Raw genomic sequence first — 26,770 nt, 5'->3', positions numbered from 1 at the left:
AAAGTTATCTTTGGGCTGTTAGCATCATAGGATGTACTAGAGGCAGGACAGAGTTGATAGTGGCACTTTGGAGCCAAACCTCTTAGGGTCACATTTGAGCTCTGACACAACACCTAGCGGCTCTGTGAACCAGGCAAGCGGTTCAATGTCTCCGGGCCAGTTTCCTCCTGTGTAAAATGGGGAATGATAATAGTAGCCAGGTCACTGAGAACTAAAGAAATTCACAGGAGGAAATGGCTTATGTAAGCGTTTGATACAGACGCTCTGCCATTAGTTAATCTTCCTCCAGGGAGATTTTGTCAAGGCCCCCAGCAAATCGTGTTTTCCAGGTCCTGGAATGCTATCAATACAGAGGGACAGAGATGGAAGGTCGTCAGGGGATCACCTCCGGATCACTTTGGGGATTCTTCGTGGCCCCTTCATGAGTTTATGCTGCAGCTGTAGGTTTTTTGTTCTTTTTTTTTTTAACAGACATGTTCACAGCCTGTCCAAGAGCTGTAGGGAAAGTGTAGTAGCAATCCGTGACACCCATTCGGTTTCCTGTCTTTTACTGAGTCAGTGATGGCACAGGCTAACTCATCCCTCCAGGTGTGAATGTGTGAGCCTCACTGACCTCCCGATTTCATTTCTCCCTTCCTCCAGGCCTGCAGTCCTCTCCTTTCTACCTCCGATGGGACAAGGATTAAACAGTGAGTCTAATGTATCGCACTTCAAAATTTCTCAGGGAATGTATGGACGAACGAATAAAAGATACGAGAATCCTGAGGTCAGGTCGGTCCTGTTCATTTTGTTTCCTGCCCAGTTTGATATGGAGGAAGAGAACTCATCATTTGGGCATAAACAGTGGTCCCAGTAGAGTGACACAACCGTTAGTGTAGGATGCCAGGGGGTTCATCTAACATCATTTCGAAGACGTAGAAATTCACATGGCCAGCTCTGGGGTGCAAAACACATCACTGAATGTTCTACCTGATAATGCTAAGATCTCACAGAGGAAATTAAATGTCATGAAATGCCCTTAATTATGGGAGATGGCAAGATTGTTCTTCACAGCATTCATAACAGCATAAAGGGCATCATATGAGGGAGAGAGAGGAGCACATAAAGGGCAGAGTATGGGGTCAGCGTTCTGGCAGGACTTGCAGAGGTGGCTTGAGTCTCCAGTATTGAATTGTTCTGAAAGAAAGAGACAGAGAGAGAGAGAGATTTTATTTGCTGGTCCCTCTACTAAGGAAGGGACTACATATGCAAATCAAGATAATTTCCAGAAGGATATCCTTTGCTTCAGATTTTGGCAGTTTGTCTTCACTGGCCTTTCCAGGAGCTCATATTTTTGAACATCCAAAGAGATGGTACAGGACACAGAGAGATGTGTCTGGAGGGCACAGGTGGGGAGGACGGTGGTGAAAAGGAATCACTGGTAATAAAGTCACCGGGGTTGGAGGAGTAAGAAGTCAGTGTGGACGTGTCAGCTTTACCACACGAGTGCCTCACACAGAGAACTGAGGTGATAACGGAAATATCCCCCCAAATAACATGAAAGACCATGGAGAACTCAGCAAAGGGTAGTTGGAAAACCAGGAATATAAATATTATAAATAACAGGATCCTTCTACATAGAGAGTTTCCTAACCTGCTATTCTCTTTTGTCATAAGAATTTCCCCTCATTATTAAATATTCTTCAAAAATATGCTCTTTAATGGCTGAATTGTAGCCATCATATGAAAATATCAAAATGTTCTTAACCGTTGCTTTTCATGAGTCACTTAGGTCGTTCCTTATTGAGGAGTATTAGTACTAAGACTTGGGTGAATGTCATGCCAAAATTTGTGTTTCCCATCTCTGACAGGATAAATTCCTCAAAAACAGACTTACTAGGTCAGAATTTATATTTTTTTCCTTAAATCAGTGAATGACGACCGCCAGCACCACTGGCAAAAATTGATACTGGAAAAATACAGCTGACTTTGGTTAAGCCTTCGAATCACCTGGCAGAAGCAGAAATGTTAGAAGGAAATAGAGACGAGCCAGCATGACTTACAATGCCATGCGGTAGCAGTCAGTATGATTTGCAGAAGGAAGAAGGTAGGCGATTCTGGTGAGTCCATTAGGTGTGAATATATTAAGAGAGTTTCTACTGCTTTAGTTTTATAACCCTAGTAAGTCACTTAGGCTCTCTAAACCATTTGCTCATTTTGAAACTTGGGGCTATTTACCACCTTCATAGGTTGGAATACTTAATATTGTTAAGGTCAATTTTCTAACTTCTCTATAGTTTCCATGAAATCTTCATTTCAATCCAGGCCAGCGTCTCTATAGAAATGGGCAAGCTGCGGGGTGCCTGGGTGGCTCAGTCGGTTAAGCGTCCAACTTCAGCTCGGGTCACGATCTCGCGGTCCGTGAGTTCGAGCCCCGCGTCGGGCTCTGGGTTGATGGCTCAGAGCCTGGAGCCTGCTTCCGATTCTGTGTCTCCCTCTCTCTCTGCTTCTCCCCCGTTCATGCTCTGTCTCTCTGTCTCAAAAATAAATAAACATTTAAAAAAATTAAAAAAAAAAAAAGGAAATGGACAAGCTGCTCTCACACTTTACATGAAAAGCAAAGGAACTGAAATAGCCAAAACAATTTTGAAAAAGACAATACCAGAAGACTCATCTTACCTACCTCAAGATGTATAATAAAGTTTTGGTAACCAAGTCCCTGTGGTATTGGCATAAGGAAATACAGATAGATCAATGGGCCAGAAGAGTGTCCAGAAATAGGTATGTACATGGTAAATTGTTTCTGGCAAAAAAAACAAAAAAAAAATTCAAAGGCAAAGGAAATACTTTACAACAAACGGTGCTGGAACAACTGGATATCCACATGGGAAAAAAAAAATACCGACTTGGATCCCTATTTCACACCATGCACAAAAATTCATTCTGGATGGTAGAAAGATGTGTAAATAGAAGTTCGAGAGCCTTGAATTATAAGTTTATAGGAAAAAGCATCTGCCCTCAGGCTCAGACTCTCTCCCATCCTTTTTAAACCCATCAGGGTTGATTCAGATTCGGTTAAATCCTGGCCTTCAGTTCCTCTCACTTCCGTATTAACATACAGAAAACCCTAAGTTTGAAGTCCAAAATTACCATGTATCTAAGGAATACAATTGTTTCAAATTCAAAAAAGGACAGAAATTGTTAAGATGTTCCATCTGAAGCAAAAGATTGAAAAGGAGGGTCAAGAATTTTATGTAAACACGATAAATATTCTTAAAGGAATAAAGTAATATTACTTTATAAAGAATAAGAATTTGACAATAAATTTCATATATTGAAAAAAAAGAATAAGAAATTATTAAAAATGGAATTTTGTTGGGGCGCCTGGGTGGCGCAGTCGGTTAAGCGTCCGACTTCAGCCAGGTCACGATCTCGGGGTCCGTGAGTTCGAGCCCCGCGTCGGGCTCTGGGCTGATGGCTCAGAGCCTGGAGCCTGTTTCCGATTCTGTGTCTCCCTCTCTCTCTGCCCCTCCCCCGTTCATGCTCTGTCTCTCTCTGTCCCAAAAATAAATAAACGTTGAAAAAAAAAATTTTTAAAAAATGGAATTTTGTAAGGTATAATAGCTGAAAAATACACAAAAAAAATGAGATAAAGAACATGATAGATACAGCTAAAGAATGAATTAGTAAACTGGAAAATCAGACATGAAGGAAATCTCTCAGTAGCCAGAAGGATTAAAATAGAAAAGCTAAGCATACTCCACCTTGTCTTTATGATATGGTATCAACCCTCTCCCCTCAAGAGAATCAGAGTCGATTATCCCCCCATTACTGTAACTCTTTTCTGATCCACTGGCGTGAGAAGCCCAAAGTGGCCCGATGGTGACACAGCTTCAAATTTAGTAGAACCCCTAATTTGTCTGCTACTCTAGACATAGCTCTTTCTGGGAACTAAGACCTTTAACCTAGTGGAGCCTGAAGTTATGAAAGTGGAAAGAACAAATTCCACAAATGGGTCACTGGGATCAAAGCTACAGGGACTACTCCTACCTCCACCCCTTGGTTCCTAGACCTGTGTACTCCAACTATTAACGATATGGCACCATATAGTGCCCTTATTTTAATACATATATTCCAACACAGAGGACTACACTCTAGTCCTCATGGTGTGTTCTCTGAGAGGTCACTGTGCTATTCAACTAGACCAGCTGCTTCTGGCTGATAAGGTATATGGTGAAACCAGGAAGCCCTGGTTTTGCCTCCTTGGCAGTAAAATTGGTCCCTCATCTAAGGAAATGTTCTTGCGGGATACCACGTTGGTAGACTAGACATCCAGATGCCGTTTGATGGAGATATTGATTTGTAACTGGTGTAGATATAAATTCTGGTAGGGACAAACTGCTGCTGTTCTCCTCATTTGAGGGCTTAGCATTGGTCTCTGGTGCTGACATTTCAGGCTGGATAAACCTTGGTGAGCAGGCTGGTGACATTCAGACTGGATAAACCTTGGTGAGCAGAATCGCATTCAATTAGACACCAAGATTTTCAAACTCGTACTCTACCTTTTATTTCAATACAAAGCAACCATCCTTAACCCAGTGTCATTTCAATTCTAAAGATGGCTCCTCTCTGAGTGACCACTCCAGTGCCGTTTGCTTACCTCTCTCTTACACAGTATCTGTGTGATGGCTGTCGAAGAAAGAGACTATGAAAGCTCCACGTTTCCATATCACCTGATAAGGGAACTGAGTTATTAAACTGACTGGCAAAATGCCAAATCCTCCTTCCGTAGATGCAAGACTGAGCCCTGGCACTCCTCCACTGTGCTCTTCACCCTGCAGATTCATACCATTGAAAACCTCCTGGTCTAGAAGGAAATTTAGAATTCCCCACTCTGAAGACCACAGACACCTTGCCAGTAAACACATGGGCTTGGTTTCTATAGAGCTAAGGTCTTGTCAGCCTGAATTCCAAGTCCGTCCCCAGAATATCTCTCTGATGTCCACCCTTTGGGGTCTTACTGAGATGCATTAATAGCCTGGTTCTGCCACGTACTAGTTGTGCGATCTTAAATGAGTTACTCTGTCTCCCCAAGATCCCGTTCCTGAGCTGTCATAAGAAAAGAGTCATTTGTGTTTCACAAGGCTGTTGTATTGCCTGGCACAGTGGCTGGTATCTGGTTTCCACTAAACAATAGATATTGTTAGTATTATTTTAGTAATACTGTTATTTACTTCATTTCATGCCCACTTACCCTCCCGTGCAGATGACCATTATACCAGCTTTATAATTGTCCCACTGTCCCCGTCTCTTCTATGTCCCTCCTACTCTTGCATCCGGCTCCCTAGTGGACTTTAATATTTTTTTTCAATGAGGCTATAGTACCCATTCTTGGATTTTTTTAAATGCCCCTTCTCCTTTTCACCTTGCCTTGTACACCATCCCCTTTCTTATTGACTTCATGATTCATAAAAAATGTGCAAACAAACTTATAGCATGTGACGATGAAGTCACGTCCACAAACGACTGGAAAGCATATACCCATTTGTGCTGACGTGCCTATTTCTTCTGACTCACAAGTCTCTGCTTTAATGACAGGTTCATATCCTAAAATTGTGGTAGCACTGAAAACACATGACGTGACAGCATGTGACACACAGTAAACTAGGAATGGGCCAATAGATGTTACCACAAGAAAAAACAAAAACAAACAAACAAACAAAACAAGAAAAGAAAACCATACTGACTCTCAACGTGTACAAAACCAAAAGCCCAAGTACTTTATATTTTTCAGTACAAGCATCCAAAGAGCGGGTGAGCCTGACCCATGGCATGAGAACTGGCAATTCCTGCCAAATGAATTAAAGAAGCGATGTTCATTTCAATGACAATTAAACCTTGACATTCAGTGTGCTGGGCCATTGTGCCATCTAGCACCACTTGTGATCGAAAAATGATATTTACTGCTCTGGTGACAAGGTGCCCTTCTGCAAAAACCTTCATCTGCCCCCCTATCCACTGTCCACAAGGACAACTCCAAACTCCTGGTCCGGTTTTCAAGGCCTTTTGGTATGGGGGTCTCTATTTGCTACCCCCAAATATACCTTGAACTTTCTCACCTCATGATTTTAAATGCTTGCCGTCTTCTCTGTTCCATCTACTTTATTGAAATCCCACCTGTCTTTCAAGAAGGTGCTTGAACACTAGCCTCTCCATTGCCTACTATTGCCATGAAATCCCAATGTCTAATTCAGTCACAGCTAATTTCTCAGTCCTGTATATTTCTGTATCACTTCTGTCTGTTCCTCTCTTGTAGAAAATACCATGTTTTGCCCTGTTTTCTAATGTTTAAATATGTAGCTTTGGTTAAGACACTCATTCTCACCGAATGTAGAGCGTGGCCATGAGAAACAAACTCAACAACATTGGCGAAGGTGTTCCAAACATACATCAAAAACTATGAAGCGCTATACAAATGTAAAATAGTCTCATTATTCTATTCATGTCCTATGAATGAATATTCAATTGGTTAAAGCAGGCCTAGGAGACTTTAAATGGTGGCTAACATTGAATTTTATACTTTAAATGGGTGAATTCTATTTTATGTGGATTGTACCTCAATGAAGCTGTTATTTAGAAAATAGTAGGCTAAATCTTTATAGATGGGTCAGTGAGTTTACTCTGCCCCACTACCATGAGCAACATAGCTCACTCTGGCCAGTGAATTCAGGCACGCATATGCCTTTAGTTCTTTTTCTTTAAGTTTATTTATTTGTTTTGAGAGAGAGAGAGCACATGCATGAATAGGAGTGGGGGGCAGAGAGAGAGAGAGAGAGAATCCTAAGCTCCACACTGTCAGCACAGAGCCCAACGCAGGGTTCCATCTCACGAACCACGAGATCACAACCTTAGATGAAATCAAGACTTGGACGCTTAACCAACCAGGTGCCCCAACATACACCTTTAGTTCTAAGCAAGAACAGATGAGTAAATCAGCAACAAGCCATTCACCCTAGATGGATTCTCCTATGAAACAGAGTCCCCATTAGAGAGCAGAGAAGGAACTAGGCCAGCAGGTGGCTCATACCCAGGCAAGGTGGAGATGGATGGAGTCCTTTGTGAAATCGGAGAACAGGTGACAACAGGTGTAAATGAATAAAGGTGAAAGTGACTTGAAGAGTCAAGAAGCTCTCAAGGATGTCATATCGGAAAATTTATGAGAAGGATGTTGAATTTTCTGACGAATCTCAACATTTAAGATGAGTTTTCCAGGCCAAAGACTATTCGAACCTCCATAAGCCAAGCGTCCTCTTTGTCGCCTGTGGCTTTATACCTTCTTTCAGCGGCCTGCTGCGTAATGACGGTCAAAGAGCAGAGCCAGCTTTGAGCAAGCTATGGGACATGTCAGCTTTGGGTGGGCTGCCCCTTACTTTCTCTTTCCACTTTCACCTTCCTCTAGGTGCCAGTCCATTTACTCATCTCTCAAAAGAAAACGCCCAGCCCACTGACCCATTCTTCTCAGCCTTTCTCTCCAGCAAAGCATGCTACTTTGAGGGATTCAGAGAGACTTTGAGTCACACACATGTGTAAGTAAATGGCTAATAGAAGTGGATCTGACATGGCTCCTGGGGAAAAAAACGAAAAACCAAAAAACACCGTAAGGTGAAGTGATGAATTTCCGATTATGGAGTTGGAGCCATGCAGGAAGGTGGCAGGGGGACGCCTGCCCTGATGTGCCCCATGCTGCCACTCCAAGAAACCCATAAAGCTATAGAGCAATTGCTACCTGCTTTGCCTCTTGCTATATTGTCACACTTACCAAAGAACCCAGTGTACCCTCAAGCAACATAATAGTTACAAAGGATGTCCACATTTATGTTTTGAAGGTAATACCTAGAGCGGGAAAAAATATCTTTTTTGATCTAAGTGTAGGACGGTATTTTTTAGGCCCTTCCCCAACTCACAGTGAATTTGCAGGATTATAATACCCATGATGAGCCAATACTTGTCAAAATAAACGGTGACGTTAAACTAAGTACTTTGAGGCTTCCTAGGGAATGCATTCTTTACGAAGAACTAAGGATGTGGTCGTGACCAAATGTTTTCACCCCAAACGCCGTGAGTCTACGTGCAATTTTGCATTGAGAATGTGCCTTTCCAGATAAGCCTCAAACCAGATACCGAAAGACAAGTGCCCTCTGCCCGACACTACCACATGCAAGACTGATCGAGTTACTCAACAGATGACACCCAGCTCTAGCCTAGAAAATAATAATCGTTTCTCTGCTGTGTAACTTCCACACTTCCCTCCATTAGGTGGAAGGACATGAAAACCAGCAGAGCAGGGGCCCCACGGGGTTTCTGCAGTTGCAAGTTCTTAGATCCTACAGACTGAACGTATATGTATGCTGATCTACACACCAAAAGGTACCAATGAAAAAGTCAAACACCGCTAGGCCTGATTCGCGAACTTTCGGGCGGATGATTACAGAATAGGACTTAACTTTTTGTTGCTATTGTTTACTGAGGTATACTTTATATATGGTAAAGTTAAATATTCTCAGGTGTAGAGTTCTCTGAGTTTTGACAACCTTACAGTCAGGCATCCACCATCACAATAAAAATTCCTGAGGGGAAAATGGGTGATGGGCATTGAGGAGGGCACTTGTTGGGATGAGCACTGGGTGTTGTATGTAAGTGATGAATCACAGGAATCTACCCCTGAAATCAAGAGCACCCTGTATACTGTACGTTAGCTAACTTGACAATAAATTATGTATTTTTTAAAAAATTTCTTCACATCAGGGGCGCCTGGGTGGCTCAGCCGGTCGAGCGTCCAGCTTCGGCTCAGGTCATGATCTCACAGCTCGTGGGTTCGAGCCCCGCGTCAGGCTCTGTGCTGATGGCTCAGAGCCTGAAGCCTGCTTCAGATTCTGTGTCCCCCTCTCTCTCTGCCCCTAACCCACTCGCATTCTGTCTCCGTCTCTCTCAAAAATAAATAAACATTAAAAAAAATTTTTTTTAATTCCTTCGCATCAGAAGGTTCCCTTGTGCCCCTTTGAGGCTAATGCCCTCCCTTCACCCCAGGCTTCTGGAAACCACCAATCTGATTTCTGTCCTTATCCTTCTTCCCTTTCTAGAATGTCATATAAGTGGAATCAAACAGTAAACAGTCATTTGTATTTGGCTTCTTTCACTTTACAAAATGCTTTTGAGACTCACCCATGTTATTGTATGTATCACCACTTCATTGCTTCTTATTGGTGAATAGTATTTCACTCATGGATATATCACAATTTGCTTATCTACTCACAGTTGAGGACATTTGGGCTGTTTCTAGTTTTTAATGATTACGAACAGAGCTGCTACTAAAATTTGCATCTAAGCTTTGAGGGGTCACCGTCTTAACTTCTCTAGTCTAAATATCTCGGAGTGGGATTCCTGTCTTGTGTAATACATGAATATTTAACTTTATAAGAAACTTCCAAACTATCTTCTGAAGTGGCTACATCATTCCCACCAGCAGAAGGATAGCTGTGATCCTTCTGCATCCTCGTCAGGGCCAAACGTTGTCAGTTTTCTCGATGTGAGCCATTTTAATAATTCTTCACAAATTTTTATCTAGCCTGAGCTATAGAACTCCACATTCTAAAAAAAATAAATCAATTGAACATTTCTGCCAGCTGCATCTCCCGGGTTGAATAGGGTCCCTTCAAAATCCACGTTTCACCTTGAGCCTCAGAATGTGACCTTATTTGGAAATAGGATCTTTGTAGATGCAATTACTTGTGCGCAGACGAGGTCCTCCTTGATTGAAGTGGGTCTTAATTCCAGTGGCTGGTGTCCTTATAGGAGGCCACGCAGAGACACAGAGACAGAGAAGACCACCATGTGACCACGGAGGCAGCAGTTGGAGCTCCCTGCAACAAGTCAAGAAACATCAGAAACCACCAGAAGCTGGAAGAGACAGGAAGGATTCTTAGAGCCTCCGGAGGGAGTGTGGCCCTGCCAACATCTTGATGTCAGAATTCTAGTCTCCAAAACTGTGAGAGGATAAAGTTCTGCTGTGATCAGCCACCTCCTTTTCGGAGTTTGTTACAGCAGCCCTATAAAAATGATACACATGAATACAAGCTACAAAACACCAGAATACAAAGAAGTTTATAAGGTTACATTTGGCTTACCTAAAGCGTTCGGAGGATAAAACACATAGTAATTGTTGGCGGGACAATATAGTTCTCATCGGTACAGATACATCATTAGCAGCCTAAATTACTAATAGTCATAAAATACTTGGACTAAGTCTGTAATTCAACTTTACAGTCATCAGACTGAACTTCCATCAGTAAGTCCAAATTAGTGAAGACCTACTTTTTATCAAGAATCAAGGTCAGTCCAGAACCAGAGTCCCAACGGGTCCTAACCTATGGCTGTTGAATATGGGAGACCCACATTTTGCAGACTGTTCTATAAAGAATCATGAGGTCGACTTTCTTTTAGTTTGGCAGTTTGTGGTACAATGTACCCAACCTTAAAGGTTTGTTTGTTTGTTTGTTTGTTTGTTTGTTGAGAAAGAGGGTGAGACAGCATGAGCAGGGGAGGCGCAGAAAGACAGAGCATCCCAAACAGGCTCCACGCTGTCAGCGCAGAACCCAACTCGAGGCCCGAACCCATGAACCATGAGCTCTTGACCTGAGCTGAAATGGAGAGTCAGTATCTTAACCGAGTGAGCCACTCAGGCATCCCAGGGTTTTTTTTTAAATTGTAAATAGTTTGCTCATTTCCCCTGCCATGAGACCAGTTTTGAAAACAAAACTGCTGTTGGCCGAGCCAGTCTTGGCTATTTCATAAATCACACTTCATATATCAGTTTTAGCACAAACACCTCTTCCAGCTCCTGAGGAAGAAAATAATCCAGTATTAAACTTCCTTAGATAGGCAAAGGGACCCCATTCCTGCTCCAAAACTCATGAAAGAAGTTGGCTCTTCTGGTACCCTGTTATTCAGAAACACATCACTAGCTCGGTGATGATTATATTAATTTAATAACATAAAATAAAGGACTAGGCGGTCCACAAAAGTCAATAACAGGCTGTAGCTTATGTTACCAATAGCTCAGCAGCTATTACAATTGGATAGAAATCGAGGCAACAGGGCAGACGATGTGGTACAGATGTGTGAGTAGAAATTCCACGTTTACAATCATTCCTCTACCTACACTATTCAAGACCGAGTTTCTCCCCAGTAGTGACGTGAGATATACAACAAGCCTATCAGTACAACACCATGCATCATTGTAGGGAGATCTGGGAAGAGTCTTTGGCACTTGCTGAGCCCCTCCTGAGTCATGTTCATGTTGTGTGCTGCGAGTAACAGGTGCACCGTACCTATTTCACCAGGGTGGCTGGCGAAAGCAATCATGCCTTCCATAACAAGTTTGCGGAGCAAGGCCAAGTGTCATCATCTGATCAGAACCCAACATTGTTCAGTGACCCGGATAAAAATCCGGTTTTTCACTCCTTCTGCTCGCTAGTCAGCATGCGCTGTTCTTTGAGTGTTTGGGAGAACACAGGGTTGGCCTGTCTGTGGGGGACGAGGAATTATAATGTCGGGCCACCCCGTTCCAAGGTTGAGCAATTTCAAAGGACAGGGCTTAGGGAACTTGGAACAATCTGTCCAACTTCACTGTCACTGGGTCTGGCTAAACACAGAAACCAGCCTCTCTAATCCCCGCCCTGCGTCTGGAAAACCATAAACCCAAGTACTACAAATAAAAGGCCATGGAAGAGTGAGTGCCCAGATACCCTTTGGGATGATATGATGCAATCAGATGAAAGCAAATTGGGGTAGGGGCTGTCCCTCCACAAGAAGTTGAGAGAAACAGAAAAAATTAAGACCAAAATGTTTCCCAGCATTCCCATAATTAAGCATCTACCCTTAATTACCAGCAAGAATGTCTATTCAGTTTACAGTGCCAGCACACTGGACAGGGACTGGAAGCTCCAGAGAGGAGCCAAAGCCACTGGTCGTGCTCAGTTTTGTGGGCTAATTAGATGTCGAAACTGAAATGGTGACAATCAGGCAGATATTATTTGCCATTGCAAAATGGTCAGAATTAGGCCTGGGGATCACGTAGATGGACAAATCCTTTCAAGGGAGCTCCAGGTCATTATTACAATTTATGGTAAATACAGCCGGGATGAAATTGACAAACCATTGCACAATGCCCACACGCAAACACGGCCACCAACAAACCAGAAAACTTCCTGAAAGAGAAATGAGACCTGATGGTTGTGGCCTGATGATGCATTTGGGAAAAAAAGCTAGAAGCGGAGTCTAGAGCCTCGATGAAACTACCAGAGCAGCCTCTCCCCCTGTGCAGATTAACCTAACCCTGAACCTGGCTTGGTTGACTTTGAGCAGTCTCTGGTACCACAGAGGTCTCATGCTGCAAAAACCTGGGGCTTATAGTGCAAAAAAAAACCTTCAACACTGGGGCTGCAGAACTGACTGAATTAAACCCTTTTAAATCAGATTTTTCTGAGATAAAGCTGGTCACACCAACTAATAAAGAGTTAAAATTTCACTGGCCCATCGACTCCCTGGGGTGCTCAAGGGTTCCTCTGAGCAAAGGGTAGGGTATGGAGTCACCAATTTTTGATAAGAAGAAAAAATGACCAAAAAAACTTGAGAGATCAGATAAGAGAATAAAAGTACTTTTAACCAAAACGGTGTTGACAAACCACTGGGGTAGCGTTTTATAACCTTTCTGCATCACCGACTACAACACAAACTGCCGGGCTAGTTAAAGGCACACCGCAGGAGGCTGCGTGACCCGGCTGAGAGCGGACTTCAGCTGGAGCCGATCGCGGGGCACATTCGCCCCGCCCCTGGGGCCTCCCCGTGACCCTCTGCTCCCGAGGACTGTGGCCCCTTCACCCTCCTAACGCAAGCAGCGCCCGCCCCCTGGTCCCGCTGATTGACAGGCTGTGCAGCGACTCCCAGGAGCCCGGCAGAGGGAACTGTCCTACCGCAGCCAATGGCAGCCAAGAGGCGGGACCTGCGGCCGGGAGGCGGTGCTGGTCAGGTGCTCTGCCCGGAGGCGGCTGCAGGTGAGCTGCTGCAAGTTCAAGGGGCGCCGCTCGCTTTCGCCACCTCCCAGCTCTCCGCACGGGTCTGCTGGAGGGAGGCCCCTCCAGACTCACCCTCCAGGTGTCCCAAGCCCATGCGGACCATCCGGATCGCTGCGAGGGTAAGAGTCCAGGGGAGTGGGCGGCTTGCCCCGAGGGGACTCACACGGGTCCTGTGGTCCTCTCAGACCTCTCCCCCCACTTTCCATTGCACAAGCGCACAAGCCACGTGGGGTCACCGGCCGGCTTCCGTCGGTAGAGGTCTACGAATTGGGAACGCACCGTACCCGCGCCCCTTCCCAGTGACTAGGATGGAATCCCAGGGGAGGAGATGGGGCGCTACTTCGTTCTCTCGACGTCTCTTCCCCCGATACACACGGACTCCTTCTCCCCGTTTCTAGGCGCCCCTTTCCTCTATTTCTAAGGCTGTCTGTGGTGGAAGGATTGGAGGGGAGGAGGAACTGGACAGCAGCCAGGTGAAATCCGGACCCAGAACGAGGGATTCCACTGCACCGTGCAGCATTTTGTGTATGGAAGAAACGAAATCTGAGATTTCTTTCATCCCTACCCCCCACCTCTCTGTTTATTGCTTTATGTCATCGATGTGATAATGTTGGTTCTTACCAAACCTTCCTAAGCTGTAGGCAACACTTAGCCTTTGTTTATTTTCCTTTGTCCAGGAAAGGAGCTCTTTCCTGCTTACCACAGTTGCTAGATTAATTTACTTAGAGGAAAAATCAGGTGTCTCATGTAGCTGATTGTTTTATTAGCCTTAAATTATATTTGTTTCATAACAGACTTCCTTGTGTTTGGAAGGTGAAGGAGAACAGAAGAGGGGAGAGGAAACAGCATCCTCAGCCAGATGGTAGTCAATATATTTGCAGTTCCTTATTGGAACTGATTTGTAACGTTCCTTCCAGAGCTGGCAACATTATGGTCATTTGAGAAAAGAGTGTTTTAAATTTAATTTTTGAACCATTGTGTGGAGACCAGTACCTAAAGCAATTTCGGTTTAGGTAATGTTCTAGGTGTGGTGAAATCATAGTTAAAATTTACTGCATCTGAAAGCAAAGTGAGCATGCTGAGCCGTTTTTATTTACCTGTACTTGTAATATAGCAAGGAGGCAAGACAGGATCTGTGTTTGAGTTTTAAAAATATCTTCAGCATGTTCGGGTTGCCTGGGTGGCTCAGTTGAGCGTCTGACTTCGACTCAGGTCCTCGCAGTTTGTGAGTTCCAGCCCCGCATCGGGCTCTGTGCTGACAGCTCGAATCCTGGAGAATCCTGGAGCATGCTTCAGATTCTGTGTCTCCCTGGCTCTCAGCCCCTCCCCCACTAGAAGTCTGTCTCTTTTTCTTTCTCAAAAATAAATAAACATTAAAAAAAAAAGTATCTTCAGCATATTCAAATTAGGAAGGTGGCAAAAGCTGAATTCGGGAGACTTCTTGGCACAAAGTGTGGATGGATCCAGGTTTTGGTGGGCTTATAAACACCTTCATGCAAGAAGGGACAAGGAAAGGAGGGAACCAAAGATCCTGTTTGATGCGCAAGCCCATTGAGAGCTGACAGAATTTACATATGTCTTGCTTATCCATATTGTGTTTTCTTAGCTTTCTTGAATAGCATAACCGCTTTTTAGAAGTCTATGCAGATTTTAAACAACCAGCCACTCAACAACCTTGACCCAAGGAGAGCCTTTAATCCTGTCAAGTGCCTTTTTCTCACGTATCCCTAAGATTAAGTGTGGGTGAATTTTAGCATCAGGAGAGTCAACACCAAATTGCAGAATTATGTTTCTGTTTGTACTTAATTCAGAAACTAATTGTTTTAGTTTTTTAAGAACGCTATGGCTTTAATTATTAAATGAATGCAGATTACATTTCACAAGTATATTTGAGTGTCACAAATTTTATGTCACTTCAGAAGAACAAGTTCATCTATTTTCTCCTTTTTCCAGTAATATCCCTAACCATGACGAACCAAACATAAGGCCTTGGCTTTGAAAATAGAGGTGTGTGTGTGTGTGTGTGTGTTTAAAGCATTATTGTTGGATTTGCTAATGGTACTTCCTTATTTCTAGGTTCCTGTAGTTGGTCTAACCATAATGATAAATATGTGTTCATAGGTATTTGACTATATAATTTTTTCTGACCAGAAGTCAGAAGTCTGGGTCCCCTGCAAAAGTTTCTGAAAGCTTTAGTTTTTCTTAAAAGTAAATGACATCAGGGGCACCTGGGTGGCCCAGTCCGTTGAGCTTCCAACTTTGGCTCAGGTCATGAACTTGAGAGTTCGAGCCCCGTCTCTAGCTCTCTGCTGTCAGCACAGAGCCCACTTCGGATCCTGTGTCTCCTCTCTGCCTCTACCCTGCTCACGCTAGCTCTCTCAAAAATTAATAAACATTGGGGCGCCTGGGTGGCTCAGTCGGTTAAGCCGCCGACTTTGGCTCAGGTCATGATCTCGCGGTCCGTGAGTTCAAGCCCCGCGTCGAGCTCTGTGCTGACAGCTCAGAGCCTGGAGCCTGTTTCGGATTCTGTGTCTCCCTCTCTCTGACCCTCCCCCGTTCATGCTCTGTCTCTCTCTGTCTCAAAAATAAATAAACGTAAAAAAAAAAATTTTTTTTAAATTAGTAAACATTAAGAAAAAAGTAAATGACATCCTATTTTCAAATGATATTTGGGGAGTTTAGTTAAGTGATTACTTTGAGAAATGTTTTAAAATTCTTGGGAAGGAGAAGTTTCTAAAATGCAACTAAACTTAGTTTTATTATGCAGGTAGCCCCGGTCTCTTGTTTGAAATGGCGCAACGTAATTCTCACAGGCTGTGGTTTATGGTCTTACTGGGATTCCTAGGTACCATCACTGACAGTTGTGGGTAAGGTATTAAGTATACAAAAAAAAAAATTATTGCCATTAACTTCTATATGTTTTTTATACAGATTATCTTGCACTGAACTGATCACATACTTTGAAAATGACTGCAAAACTTCTCTGGGTATCCTTCATACTTGCTGCATTAATATTTTCAATTACATTTTCCCTCCAACCAGACCAGCAAAAGGTTCTTCTGGTTTCATTTGATGGATTCCGTTGGGATTACTTATATAGAGTTCCAACACCCCATTTTCATTATGTCATGAAATATGGTGTTCATGTGAAGCAAGTTACTAATATTTTTATCACAAAGACCTACCCTAACCATTATACTTTGGTAACTGGCCTCTTTGCAGAGAATCATGGGATTGTTGCTAATGACATGTTTGATCCTATTCTGAATAAATCTTTCTCCTTGGATAACATGACCATTTATGATTCTGAGTTTTGGGAGGAAGCAACACCAATATGGATCACAAATCAGAAGGCAGGACATTCTAGTGGTGCAGCCATGTGGCCTGGAGCAGATGTAAAAATACATAATAGCTTTCCTACTCACTACATGCCTTACAATGAATCTGTCTCATTTGAAGATAGAGTTGCCAAAATTATTGAATGGTTTACATCAAAAGAGCCCATAAATCTCGGGCTTCTTTACTGGGAAGACCCCGATGATATGGGCCACCATTTGGGACCCGAGAGTCCGCTCATGGAGCCTGTCATTTCGGATATTGACAAGAAGTTGGGATATCTCATACAAATGCTGAAGAAGGCAAAGTTGTGGAACATTCTGAACCTAATTATCACGAGCGATCACGGAATGACCCAGTGCTCTGAAGAAAGAGTAATAGAACTTGATCAGTATCTGGATAAAGACCACTATATTCTGATCGACCAATCTCCAGTAGCGGCCATCTTGCCAAAAGAAGGTAAGTCTGACCGGGTGGCCGTCTGGGGCTGGGGCTACTTGTGCCCAGTGCAGTGGAGAGGGGAATTTTTGTTTCTGTAATTTAAATATGCGTGCCTGTGCGTTGGTAATATTCTGGGATTTAACCCTTAGACTCTGAAAAGACAAAATCTCTTCCGTCGGCATGGTTTTTCACTTTTTCCAAGAATATTGAAATTGATGTCCTCTATATACTTACGGCAGATGGATTTAACCATTTTGGAGTCACTGAATATGATGAGAGCTACAGCCTCCTTTCTCAGAAAAATTGAGATGGAAAAACGTGTAGAAATTGCGTGCAATTCCAGTGATTTTATGGAAGCTCTAAAGCTTTCTATGGATCCTTTTGCAGGACCCACTTAATAGGGAAGCAGTGCAGTATGGGAAGGAGAAAGCGTTGGCCAATCTGAAGATTTGTTTTTCCTGTCTATAAGTAGAGGAAGTAATAACAACACCCTGAACTTTTTACAAACCTTTCCTCAAAGCCTCATACCAACCTCGTCACCTAAGTGTTAGTTCGATTGTAAAGACGGGTGAACAAACTCAGGTTTAACACCCCAGTTCACAAAGGAAGTGCAGAGCAAAAGTCGGACTTTTGCCTTCTGTTTTGTCACCATCTAGAGTTAACTTAGGTATCAAATGAGACCAGATTTTGAAAAACCAAATGCCTCACAAATGAGCATTACATTCCTTACAAGGGAATACGAAACGGTGAATGTTAAGATCTACGTAGGCACCTGTGCACAGACTTTTTAACAAATTCAGTATAAAATAGCAAGTTTTTTTGTTGAGAAAAGTCACATTAACTCTTCAGTTTTCCTTGTAAATTTGGAGTGTGTTCCCTGTTTGGATGGTGGGAGGCAGAGAGGAAGCCCCAACAAATCAGTGTAAAAAACAAGAAAAGGATTAAAGCTCTGGTCCCAGATTCGCTGCTTGAAGCCACAGGGAGTACTTTGCCACACCTCCAGGGTTTTAAAGAATCTTTTCAGGGCACCTGGGTGGCTCAGTCGTTAAGTGTCCAACTCTTGGTTTCAGCTCGTGTCACGATTTCATGGTTCGTGAGTTCGAGCCCTGCATCGGGCTCTGTGCTGACAGCGCGGAGCCAGCTTGGGATTCTCTCTCTGCCCCGCCCCCACCCCGTTCTGTCTGTCTTTCTGACAGAAATCAATAATTTTTTTTTAAAAACTGAAGAACTTTTCTATTTTATAAGCTGCTCTCCACCGCGAATCTGTCCTTTTCTCAATGGCTCTCTCACCTTCCAATCAGCATATTTTTTGGTCTAGAGACTCTCTGCACTCGTATCTCTCAGAACTTAGCTCTTTGTTTTTATTTGGGTATTTCAGTGCCCTAGACATTTGACTTAGTGCCACCAGTTGGGGGGTGCGTGTGCGCACGTGCATGTGTGTGGTTAAGTCTTTAGAGATTTCTAGTTCTATAGACTGTGCTCTCAATTCCGTAAAGTGAATTCACTTACAACAGAAGATGAATCATGTCTGTTTCCCCCTCAAGATTCTCTCCTCAAGGGATTCTCAGGTATCTGGCTCTCTTTTGTTATGTTCTGCCTGCTGGCGTTTTACCTCAGTGGGGTTTCGGCAAGGAAGAAATGTTCCTTGACGCCTGTTGCCATGGTGGTTTCTTTGACTGGGACAGGGGCTTGTTCTGAGTGCCTCTCTGCATCCTTCCTCTTTTAGGTAAATTTGATGAAGTCTATGAAGCACTAGTTCACAGTCATCCTAATCTCACTGTCTACAAAAAAGAGGAGATTCCGGAGAGATGGCATTACAAATACAACAGCCGAATTCAACCGATCATAGCAGTGGCTGATGAAGGGTGGTATATCTTACAGAACAAGTCAGACAACTTTCTGTGTGAGTATGTTATATTGTGTCTTCCCATTCTGCATTGTTATTTGCTAAAGTAGAGGCTATGGGTAATACAGCAGTTTATTTCCTGATCGAATAACTAGTTGGTGTCATACATTAATAGCAAATCAAAGATCCCTGGGGCTTTAAAAAGAGGTAATCTCGGGCCCCCCGGGTAGCTCAGTTGGTTAAGCATCCAACTGCGGCTCAGGTCATGATGTCAGGGTTTGTAGGTTCGAGACCCACATCAGGCTCTGTGCTGATGGCTCAGAGCCCGGAGCCTGCTCCGGATCCTGTGTCTCCCTCTCTCTCTCTCTCTGCCCCTCCCCTGCTCATGCTCTGTCTCTGTCTCTCTCTCGAACATAAATTTTTAAAAAAGAGGTAATCTCCCAAATGTTTATTTCTCTTGAAGTCGTCAGACCAAAGATATGCAGAGTGCCCTATATGCAGAGTGCCCTATATGCAGAGTGCTCTAATTATAACTGTCCTGTTCCTGAGAAAAACATAACTGAAATGTATAAATTGGATTATTTTCTGCATCTGTATTATGTTCTGATATCATAATAATTTAATCTTTCTGCATTCTAATTTAATTAGCTTTCTAGGTGTTCTTCTTTTTCTTTTCTTTTCTTTTCTTTTCTTTTCTTTTCTTTTCTTTTCTTTTCTTTTCTTTTCTTTTTTTTTTTTCCCCCCCTTCTGTCTCTACCAAATATAGGCCAACTTTGTTTTGTACCTTGGAAACATTTCTAAAAAAAAGTGCATCTGGCATGGATAATCACATATCAAGATATATGTTTCTAATACTTAGCAATGTAATTTTGGAGAATAAATGTCAGATACAATGGCAATCCCATTCGAAATGCAAACATGCAAAATAATGTGCTTTCTGCCATCCTTAATGTATACTTTTTTTCTTATATAGCTTTTAACAAGTTAGTGAGGTGGAAAAGCCATCCATAGGATTTCACTCTTCTTTATTGGGTCTGTCATTTGCATATTTGCTTTCAAACCGCCTGCCCTCTCCCCACTCTGCTTTGTATTGCCAGTGACTGACTTCTACAGACTAAATTTCACAGGCTCCTTTGCAAACTGGCTTCTGGTAAGTGTTGACCAGTTGGCCAATAGAAGACAGTCACAGGAGTTTGGGAGGCAGGAGTTTGGAAGAAGCCAGGATATTTGTCCTCCATGTTCTCTATCTTAGGCTGTGTCTCTAACAGTGACTTCATTTCCTCTGTTAGCTCCCTCTGGACAACTTTTCTGTCTACAGCCTGAGCTCCTACTGGGCAGCCCTGACTTTTGGGCTCTGGTTAACCCCACCTCTTCCCTTCTGTCTCTCCAGCCCTGTGAGGCCAAGGGGACATAGGAGATTCCTACTATTCCTCATCCTTGGGTAACCTTGCCATCGCTGTGTGCTTCTCCGCTCTTAACACTTTTGTAACTGGTCCCCATATGAAATTCCCCCTTTTGGGTTACCTTGAGTGGGTAGGTTCTGCTTTCCTGGTTGACGTGGATATTAACATGACTGCTGCCCAGTTCACTAGGAGTCGTTTCTCCTCTGTTACTTGGATGATGAAGGAAGTTTTGACATAGTGTATCAAAACCATATAGACATGTTTTTTTCAGCATTGGTCCTTGATATATCCAAGAGAGGTACAGAAATGTCCCTTTAGGTAGAATTGGGTTCCTATCGTGTCTGTTGACGCAAAGAAAAGCGGTTGCCTGGCCATGGCATTTGTAGTACATATGGAGTCACAGTGGCACATATATACAGGAACATGGTTTCTGGTTCCCGAAACAGATGTTCCATGCAGATAAGGATCTGAAGCCAATATTTAATCACACCAGGGGAGCTGTTTTAGGAAAGCCTTTAAAAATCATTTCTTTTTTTCAAAAAAAAAAAATTGAGGGGAGGGGCATGAGAATAACTGTTGCTTTTGTTTTTTCTTTCTTTTATTTATTTATTTATTTTTTCAACGTTTATTTATTTTTGGGACAGAGAGAGACAGAGCATGAACGGGGGAGGGGCAGAGAGAGAGGGAGACACTGAATCGGAAACAGGCTCCAGGCTCGGAGCCATCAGCCCAGAGCCCGACGCGGGGCTCGAACTCCCGGACCGCGAGATCGTGACCTGGCTGAAGTCGGACGCTTAACCGACTGCGCCACCCAGGCGCCCCAAGAATAACTGTTGCCTTTGTATGTTCAGATTTTCAGATTTTTATGTATGGTGCAGAGAGCTTTTATGTTAGAAGAGTTGCATTCAGAAGATGGGGTTGTTCCATCTCTGAGGGGATTTGTACTTTACAGTTAATGTAAATTTAAAGGGGCTCTCTTGAAATTTTGGTTTGGTGCACTATAATTACACAATAGATTGGTCGCACCTATTTTTGGTAGAAAACCTTAATAATGCTCCTATTTATGTTATATTATGTTCAACATAATTATTTTATTTATCTTGAGAGAGAGAGAGAGAGAGAGTCCCAAGCCGGTTCCATGCTGTCAGCGCAGAGCCTGATGTGGGGCTCAAACTCAGTGAGCGTGAGATCATGACCTGAGCCAAAATCAAGGGTTGGATGCTTCCCCAACTGAGCCACCCTGGTGCCCCCTCCATGTTATCATTTATTCAACGAATATATGAAATAATTATTTCTTCAACAAATAAGTACTGGCCTGTATATTCCTTCTCATCCTGAGTTCCACAAGAGAACGAAATCCTACTGTCCAAAAGCAGTGGTTCGCAAATACGTTCCCTGGACCAGCAGTATCCAAATCACATGGGAACTCATTAGAAACGCAAATCTTGGGCCTAACCCAGACCTACGGAACTAGGTAATGTGAGGGTAGAGCCCAAAAATCTGTGTTACACGTGTCCCCCAGCCAAGAAGTCTCACACACAGAAGGAAGTTTGAGAACCACTGCCCTCAGGCGTCCATTATTAAATATCGTCTGTTGGATCAAGCAGATATGGTTGGGGCCACTACAAAATGAAGTCCCTATTCATGGGAAAGGGTTTAGAAGGCATGAGTTCACTTCAAATCTGATTTTCTAGGAAGAAGTGTGATATGAGAGAATTATCTTTGCCTTCATGATTGAGAGACTAGATCCCAACTTTTCACGGAAATGAGCACAGCTATCATCTAGCCCATTACAAATTACATAATGGCATATTTCCCAGGGCTACTATCAATTAATTAGCTAGAATAACATATAATACTAGTCAGGTAATTAGTGATGTCATAAATCCAACATTATTTCGACTTGAATAAACTCAAAAAAGAGTCGTGGCATTCAGAATGACTTCTTCTGATGGATTGTGCCAGGCAGATATGGAACTACTTTGAGGAGATGACTCGGGGTGAGTTCATGACTTTCGGAGGAGCTGTTTTAGGATTTTCTCTTTTGCAGTGTTGTGTTCCAGTTGCCTATTTCCCTGTAGTGAATGTGGGATATGGAGACTGATTTGCTAATCATTCTCACCACCTTTAACATACATTCTGACGGGGGGGTGCCTGGGTGGTTCAGTCCTTTGAGCATCTGACTCTTTATTTCAGCTCAGATCACGATCTCAGGGTCGGTCGTGGGATCGAGCCCTGCATCAGGCTCTGTGCTGAGTGTCGCACTGCTTGAGATTCTCTCTCTCTGCCCCCCGCCCCTCTCTCCAGCTCGTACTCTCTCTCTCAAATAAATACTAATAATAATAATTTAAAAAATAATAATAAGGGGCGCCTGGGTGGCGCAGTCGGTTAAGCGTCCGACTTCAGCCAGGTCACGATCTCGCGGTCCGGGAGTTCGAGCCCCGCGTCAGGCTCTGGGCTGATGGCTCAGAGCCTGGAGCCTGTTTCCGATTCAGTGTCTCCCTCTCTCTCTGCCCCTCCCCCGTTCATGCTCTGTCTCTCTCTGTCCCAAAAATAAATAAACGTTGAAAAAAAAAATAATAATAATAAGATAAAATAAACCCTGACAATTGTCTTAGGTTGCCACCTTACCATCTGTGGCTGCTTCCCCTCACACCCTGATACGCCAGGCACACATGCCTTTAAGTTGCAGTTTTTATTATGCAGGAATTTTTGTCCATCAATTTTATATCTCTTGATAAATCCGAAGACTTGTAAAGTTGTTACGTGTGGCCACACAAGCACACAATGCTAAATTGTAGTCTGATCCGAACCACCAAGTGTCACTAGTGGATTGTAGCTGTTGCTGGGGGTTTGATTTTTTGTGGCATCTTTTGTTTTCTTAATTTACTGTGTTTCCCTTTTCATTGGTTAATTATAAATTGGTTGTCCTTATGACTAAGAATGCCTTTATCCCTTTATCTTGAGAACATCATTGGAATAAATATTTGCTGAATATTAGTTTACCTGCCACAAAACAACGACAACAACAACAACAACAACAACAACAAAATCACTCATTTTCCCCTGACTTGGCTCAGCTTTGCCCTTTACTCTTCCTCCTCTGCTGTTTCAGGTATTTTCAGCCTGCGTGAAAGATTTGTGATCATGTGACTTTTCATTTTCTAAAGTGAATGGTGATGTTTACGACAACAGAGATTGTTCATAAAAGATTATCTTCTTTTAAAAGACAGACTAGATACATGTTGCATTCAAGGTCAGACTTTGGTGATACCACGTACTTTCGTATCAATGCCATCTGGTTGGCTAACTTACCCATTCGTCTTATCTTTCCAGTAGGCAACCACGGTTACGATAACGCGTTAGCAGAAATGCGTCCGATATTTTTAGCCCACGGTCCTGCCTTCAGAAAGAATTTCACAAAAGAAGCCATGAACTCCACAGATCTGTACCCGCTACTCTGCCACCTGCTCAATATCACTGGCATGCCACACAACGGGTCGTTGAGGGGCGTCCAGGATCTGCTCAGTTCAACGACCCCGAGAGTGTTTCCTTACACGCAGAGGCCCACCCTCCTCCATGGTAGGGTCAAGCCAAGGGAAGATGAGCACGAGGCGTCGTATGCGTATTTCCTAGGGGTCTCTCTTGGCAGCATTTTGGTTCTCGTATTTTTTGTAATTTTCATCAAACATTTAATTCGCAGTCAAATACCTGCCTCACCAGATATGCAGGCTGAAATAGCTCAACCACTACTACAAGCCTAATGCTACTTTAAAGTGGAGGTTGTGTAATGCTGTCCGTGTTTAAGGGTTTCAAATTCTAGGAAACCAGTTTCGGACATTCGCGCAGATCGGTAAACAGTTGCATACATATACAGGCACAGCCCCCCCCCCCCCCCCCCGCACACACACATGCGCGCATACACACGCACGCATATACACATACATCAAACACACACATAGACCAAATGCCCATACCTATAAAGGATTAAAATGAGGAAGTATATTTCTGTGGCTTTCTCCAGCTTAGGGGTAGATAAAATCCCGCTTTATTTGGACTTGGCACATACAATGTACATATTTAGCAACTTTGCACTATCTAAAGTTCCTTATACATTGCACTTTAAATTACTCTCCTAAAGGGTACTTTTAGGCGAAATGCACTTTATTGACAATTGTGTCTTCTAGCTTCGTTGACAAAGACAATTTTTTCGGCCAACGTCGCAGAATACTTGTTATTTCTTGTTCAAGCTGAATGAAATTTCTAACAATTCCTGAATACTGTAGAAATCTATCCCCTTATACTGGGAGTGCAAGAAGAAAGTCAAAAGTGTTGCAAATTAAATGTGATGACATTGAAGTTTGGAAAGACGCATTCCCAATAGCAGGACTCATCTGTGGGCATTTCTTCTCATACTTCTTTTTAAAAGACATGGGTTTTCATTTTATGCTTCCTAAAAAAAAAAAAAAAAAAAAAGACTCAAGTGCTGACAAGTTTGTCCTGAACATACTGTTTCTGTCATGAAACTCATTGTTCTTATTTTCTGATGAGTCATTTTGCTCTGATTATATAATAATGAAGACACCATAAACATAGATAGATGTCCTTCCTACATAGTCCAGCACTGGCCTGTTCTGAACAGAAGAGATCGGGGACCACCTCAGCAATGTCTTCCCTTGTTCTGTAATTCTCTGCTCCTTCGAAAACCGAATCACTGCTAATCACATTAAAAACCAAAATAGATACAACGATGTTTCTTTTCTTTCTGGTAACGTGTAGGAAGAGAGTACGAGCATCTTTAAGATTTGAGCACGTGCGGCTCCACAGGCGAGACAGAGCTCAAGCTGTGTAGGTCACTCCGTTCTCAAAAAGGGCTGCGAGGAGCTAGGGAAGGAACATGAGGTGGGACTGTGCCTGAGATGTTTCCACTGTACCGAGAGCAGTGCTAAAGGACGCCGGATGGCAGAAATCGGCAAAATAGCCCCTAGAGGGGACAGGTATCCAAGCAAGGGGAGCTGAGATCATAGCCTTATTTTCATGAAATATCTGGATGTCCCCTCACCGGGTGCTCCGTGAGATCAAAGATGAAGCCAAGGTCACAGGCTTCGACCACCCGGGTAGTTTTATCATCTGCCTGGACGCTCAGCTCTTCTCATCCCGACCACCAAAGCTGTGCTTTAGATCTCTGGAGTAGTCAGGCTGGGGAGACCTATGGTTTACCTGCAGTTTCTTAGAGGAAAGAGAAAACCCTGGAAAGAACAGCTTTCTTCGGAAAAAAAAAACAAAAACCCAGCTTATAGACAGATGGCCCACAGATAGTATTGTGATTTTGTGTATATTAATGTACCAGCCGGCTAATGAACAGGTAAAATGGTATATGTATTCCAGAAATAGAGGACAGAGCAGATGTAAGGAACAAGGAAATATTTTTCCCTTCAAAAGTGTAGTTGTGAGGCACCTGGGTGGCTCAGTTGGTTAAGCATCCAACTTTGGCTCAGGTCATGATCTTGGGTTCCATGAGTTTGAGCCCCACATCAGGCTCTGTGCTGACAGCTTGGAGCCTGGAACGTGCTTCAGATTGTGTTTCCCTCTCTCTCTGCCCCTCCCCCGCTAATTCTCTCTCTCTCAAAAATAATAAACATTTGTTTTAAGTACAGTTGCATTGGGGCTGGGTGCCTGGATGGCTCAGTCAGTTAAGCATCCGACTCTTGATACTGGCTCAGGTCATGATCTCATGGTCGTGAGATCAAGCCCCACATGGGGCTCAGCATGGAGCCTGTTTGGTAGTCTCTCTCTCTCTCTCTCTCTCTCTCTCTCTCTCTCTCTCTTTCTCCTTCCCCCACTCGTGCTCACACACACACTCTCTCAAAATAAGTAAATAAATATATTTCTAAAAGTGAATAAATCCATGTAAGTGTCACTTTAGAGGAGAAATAGAAAACAGACCATTACCAGCACTCCAGAAAGAGCCTCAGTTCTCTTCCCAATCACTCCTCGCCGCCTGCAAGAAACACTGTCCTGACTTGGAATGCAATGGAAGATTTTCCCCTGCTTAAAAATACTATTTTTATGATCATACGATATACTTTTATGTTTGTTTTTTTCCACACAAGACCACGTGACTTTCCTCCAAGTCCTTGTGTGCGCATTGCTTTGTTTATTCTCATTGCTTCATGGAATGACATTATGTGAATATACCACAATCTGGATTCTGTTTTTGGATATTTGAATCATTTCCGGTTAGCTGTTACCGTGAATAATGCCGCCCTGAGTATTCTCTTACATGTTTTTTTGTGCGTACACGGATACATTTTTGTTGGATATATTCTTTAAATCCACTATTTAGCCTAGACTTTCCCAAAAGCAGAGACCTAGGCTTGGATACAGGCAATTTTTGTGTGAATTGATCCCAAGAAACAAGAGTGAGGAACAAGGAGTGAAAGAGCTGTGGAAAAGCCTATATGAGCAGAAGTCGGAGAGTTGGCCGCTGTTATGACTGGTGCTCAACCTCACCGCACCTTCAGAGGGGCCTTATGGAATAAATCTCAGAACTGTCTGCCTGAGGAATGCAAAACATTTGTCCGTCAACTTCCCAACCCTCCCCTGGTTAGGGGTGGCTGCACGGGTATTGA

The 26,770-nt window shown here is 43.2% G+C and overlaps 1 protein-coding gene across 1 annotated transcript; it reads left to right on the top strand.

Moving 5' to 3' along the window:
* Positions 1 to 13,047: 13,047 nt before the first annotated feature.
* On the top strand, positions 13,048 to 25,427 carry ENPP5 (ectonucleotide pyrophosphatase/phosphodiesterase family member 5). The gene is made up of 4 exons (XM_043591581.1): positions 13,048 to 13,231; positions 16,044 to 16,907; positions 18,616 to 18,792; positions 23,475 to 25,427. Exons 2-4 carry the CDS (start codon positions 16,079 to 16,081, stop codon positions 23,900 to 23,902), a joined length of 1,434 nt encoding a protein of 477 aa, XP_043447516.1. The 5' UTR covers positions 13,048 to 13,231; positions 16,044 to 16,078; the 3' UTR covers positions 23,903 to 25,427.
* The last annotated feature ends 1,343 nt before the right edge of the window (positions 25,428 to 26,770 follow it).

Source organism: Prionailurus bengalensis, chromosome B2 (genome assembly GCF_016509475.1).
Source record: "Prionailurus bengalensis isolate Pbe53 chromosome B2, Fcat_Pben_1.1_paternal_pri, whole genome shotgun sequence".
In the NCBI taxonomy this organism is placed as follows: domain Eukaryota; kingdom Metazoa; phylum Chordata; class Mammalia; order Carnivora; family Felidae; genus Prionailurus; species Prionailurus bengalensis.
The sequence above is the reverse complement of the archived record's forward strand: the minus strand, read 5'-3'. Positions and strand labels throughout refer to the sequence as shown.

What these genes read in the sequence shown, in the direction of transcription:
- ENPP5 (XM_043591581.1), top strand. Translation starts at nt 16,079, where the DNA reads ATGACTGCAAAACTTCTCTGGGTATCCTTCATACTTGCTGCATTAATA. An exon ending in GGCCATCTTGCCAAAAGAAG is followed by an intron (nt 16,908 to 18,615) that starts GTAAGTCTGACC and finishes TTCCTCTTTTAG; the next exon opens with GTAAATTTGATGAAGTCTAT. An exon ending in CAAGTCAGACAACTTTCTGT is followed by an intron (nt 18,793 to 23,474) that starts GTGAGTATGTTA and finishes TTATCTTTCCAG; the next exon opens with TAGGCAACCACGGTTACGAT.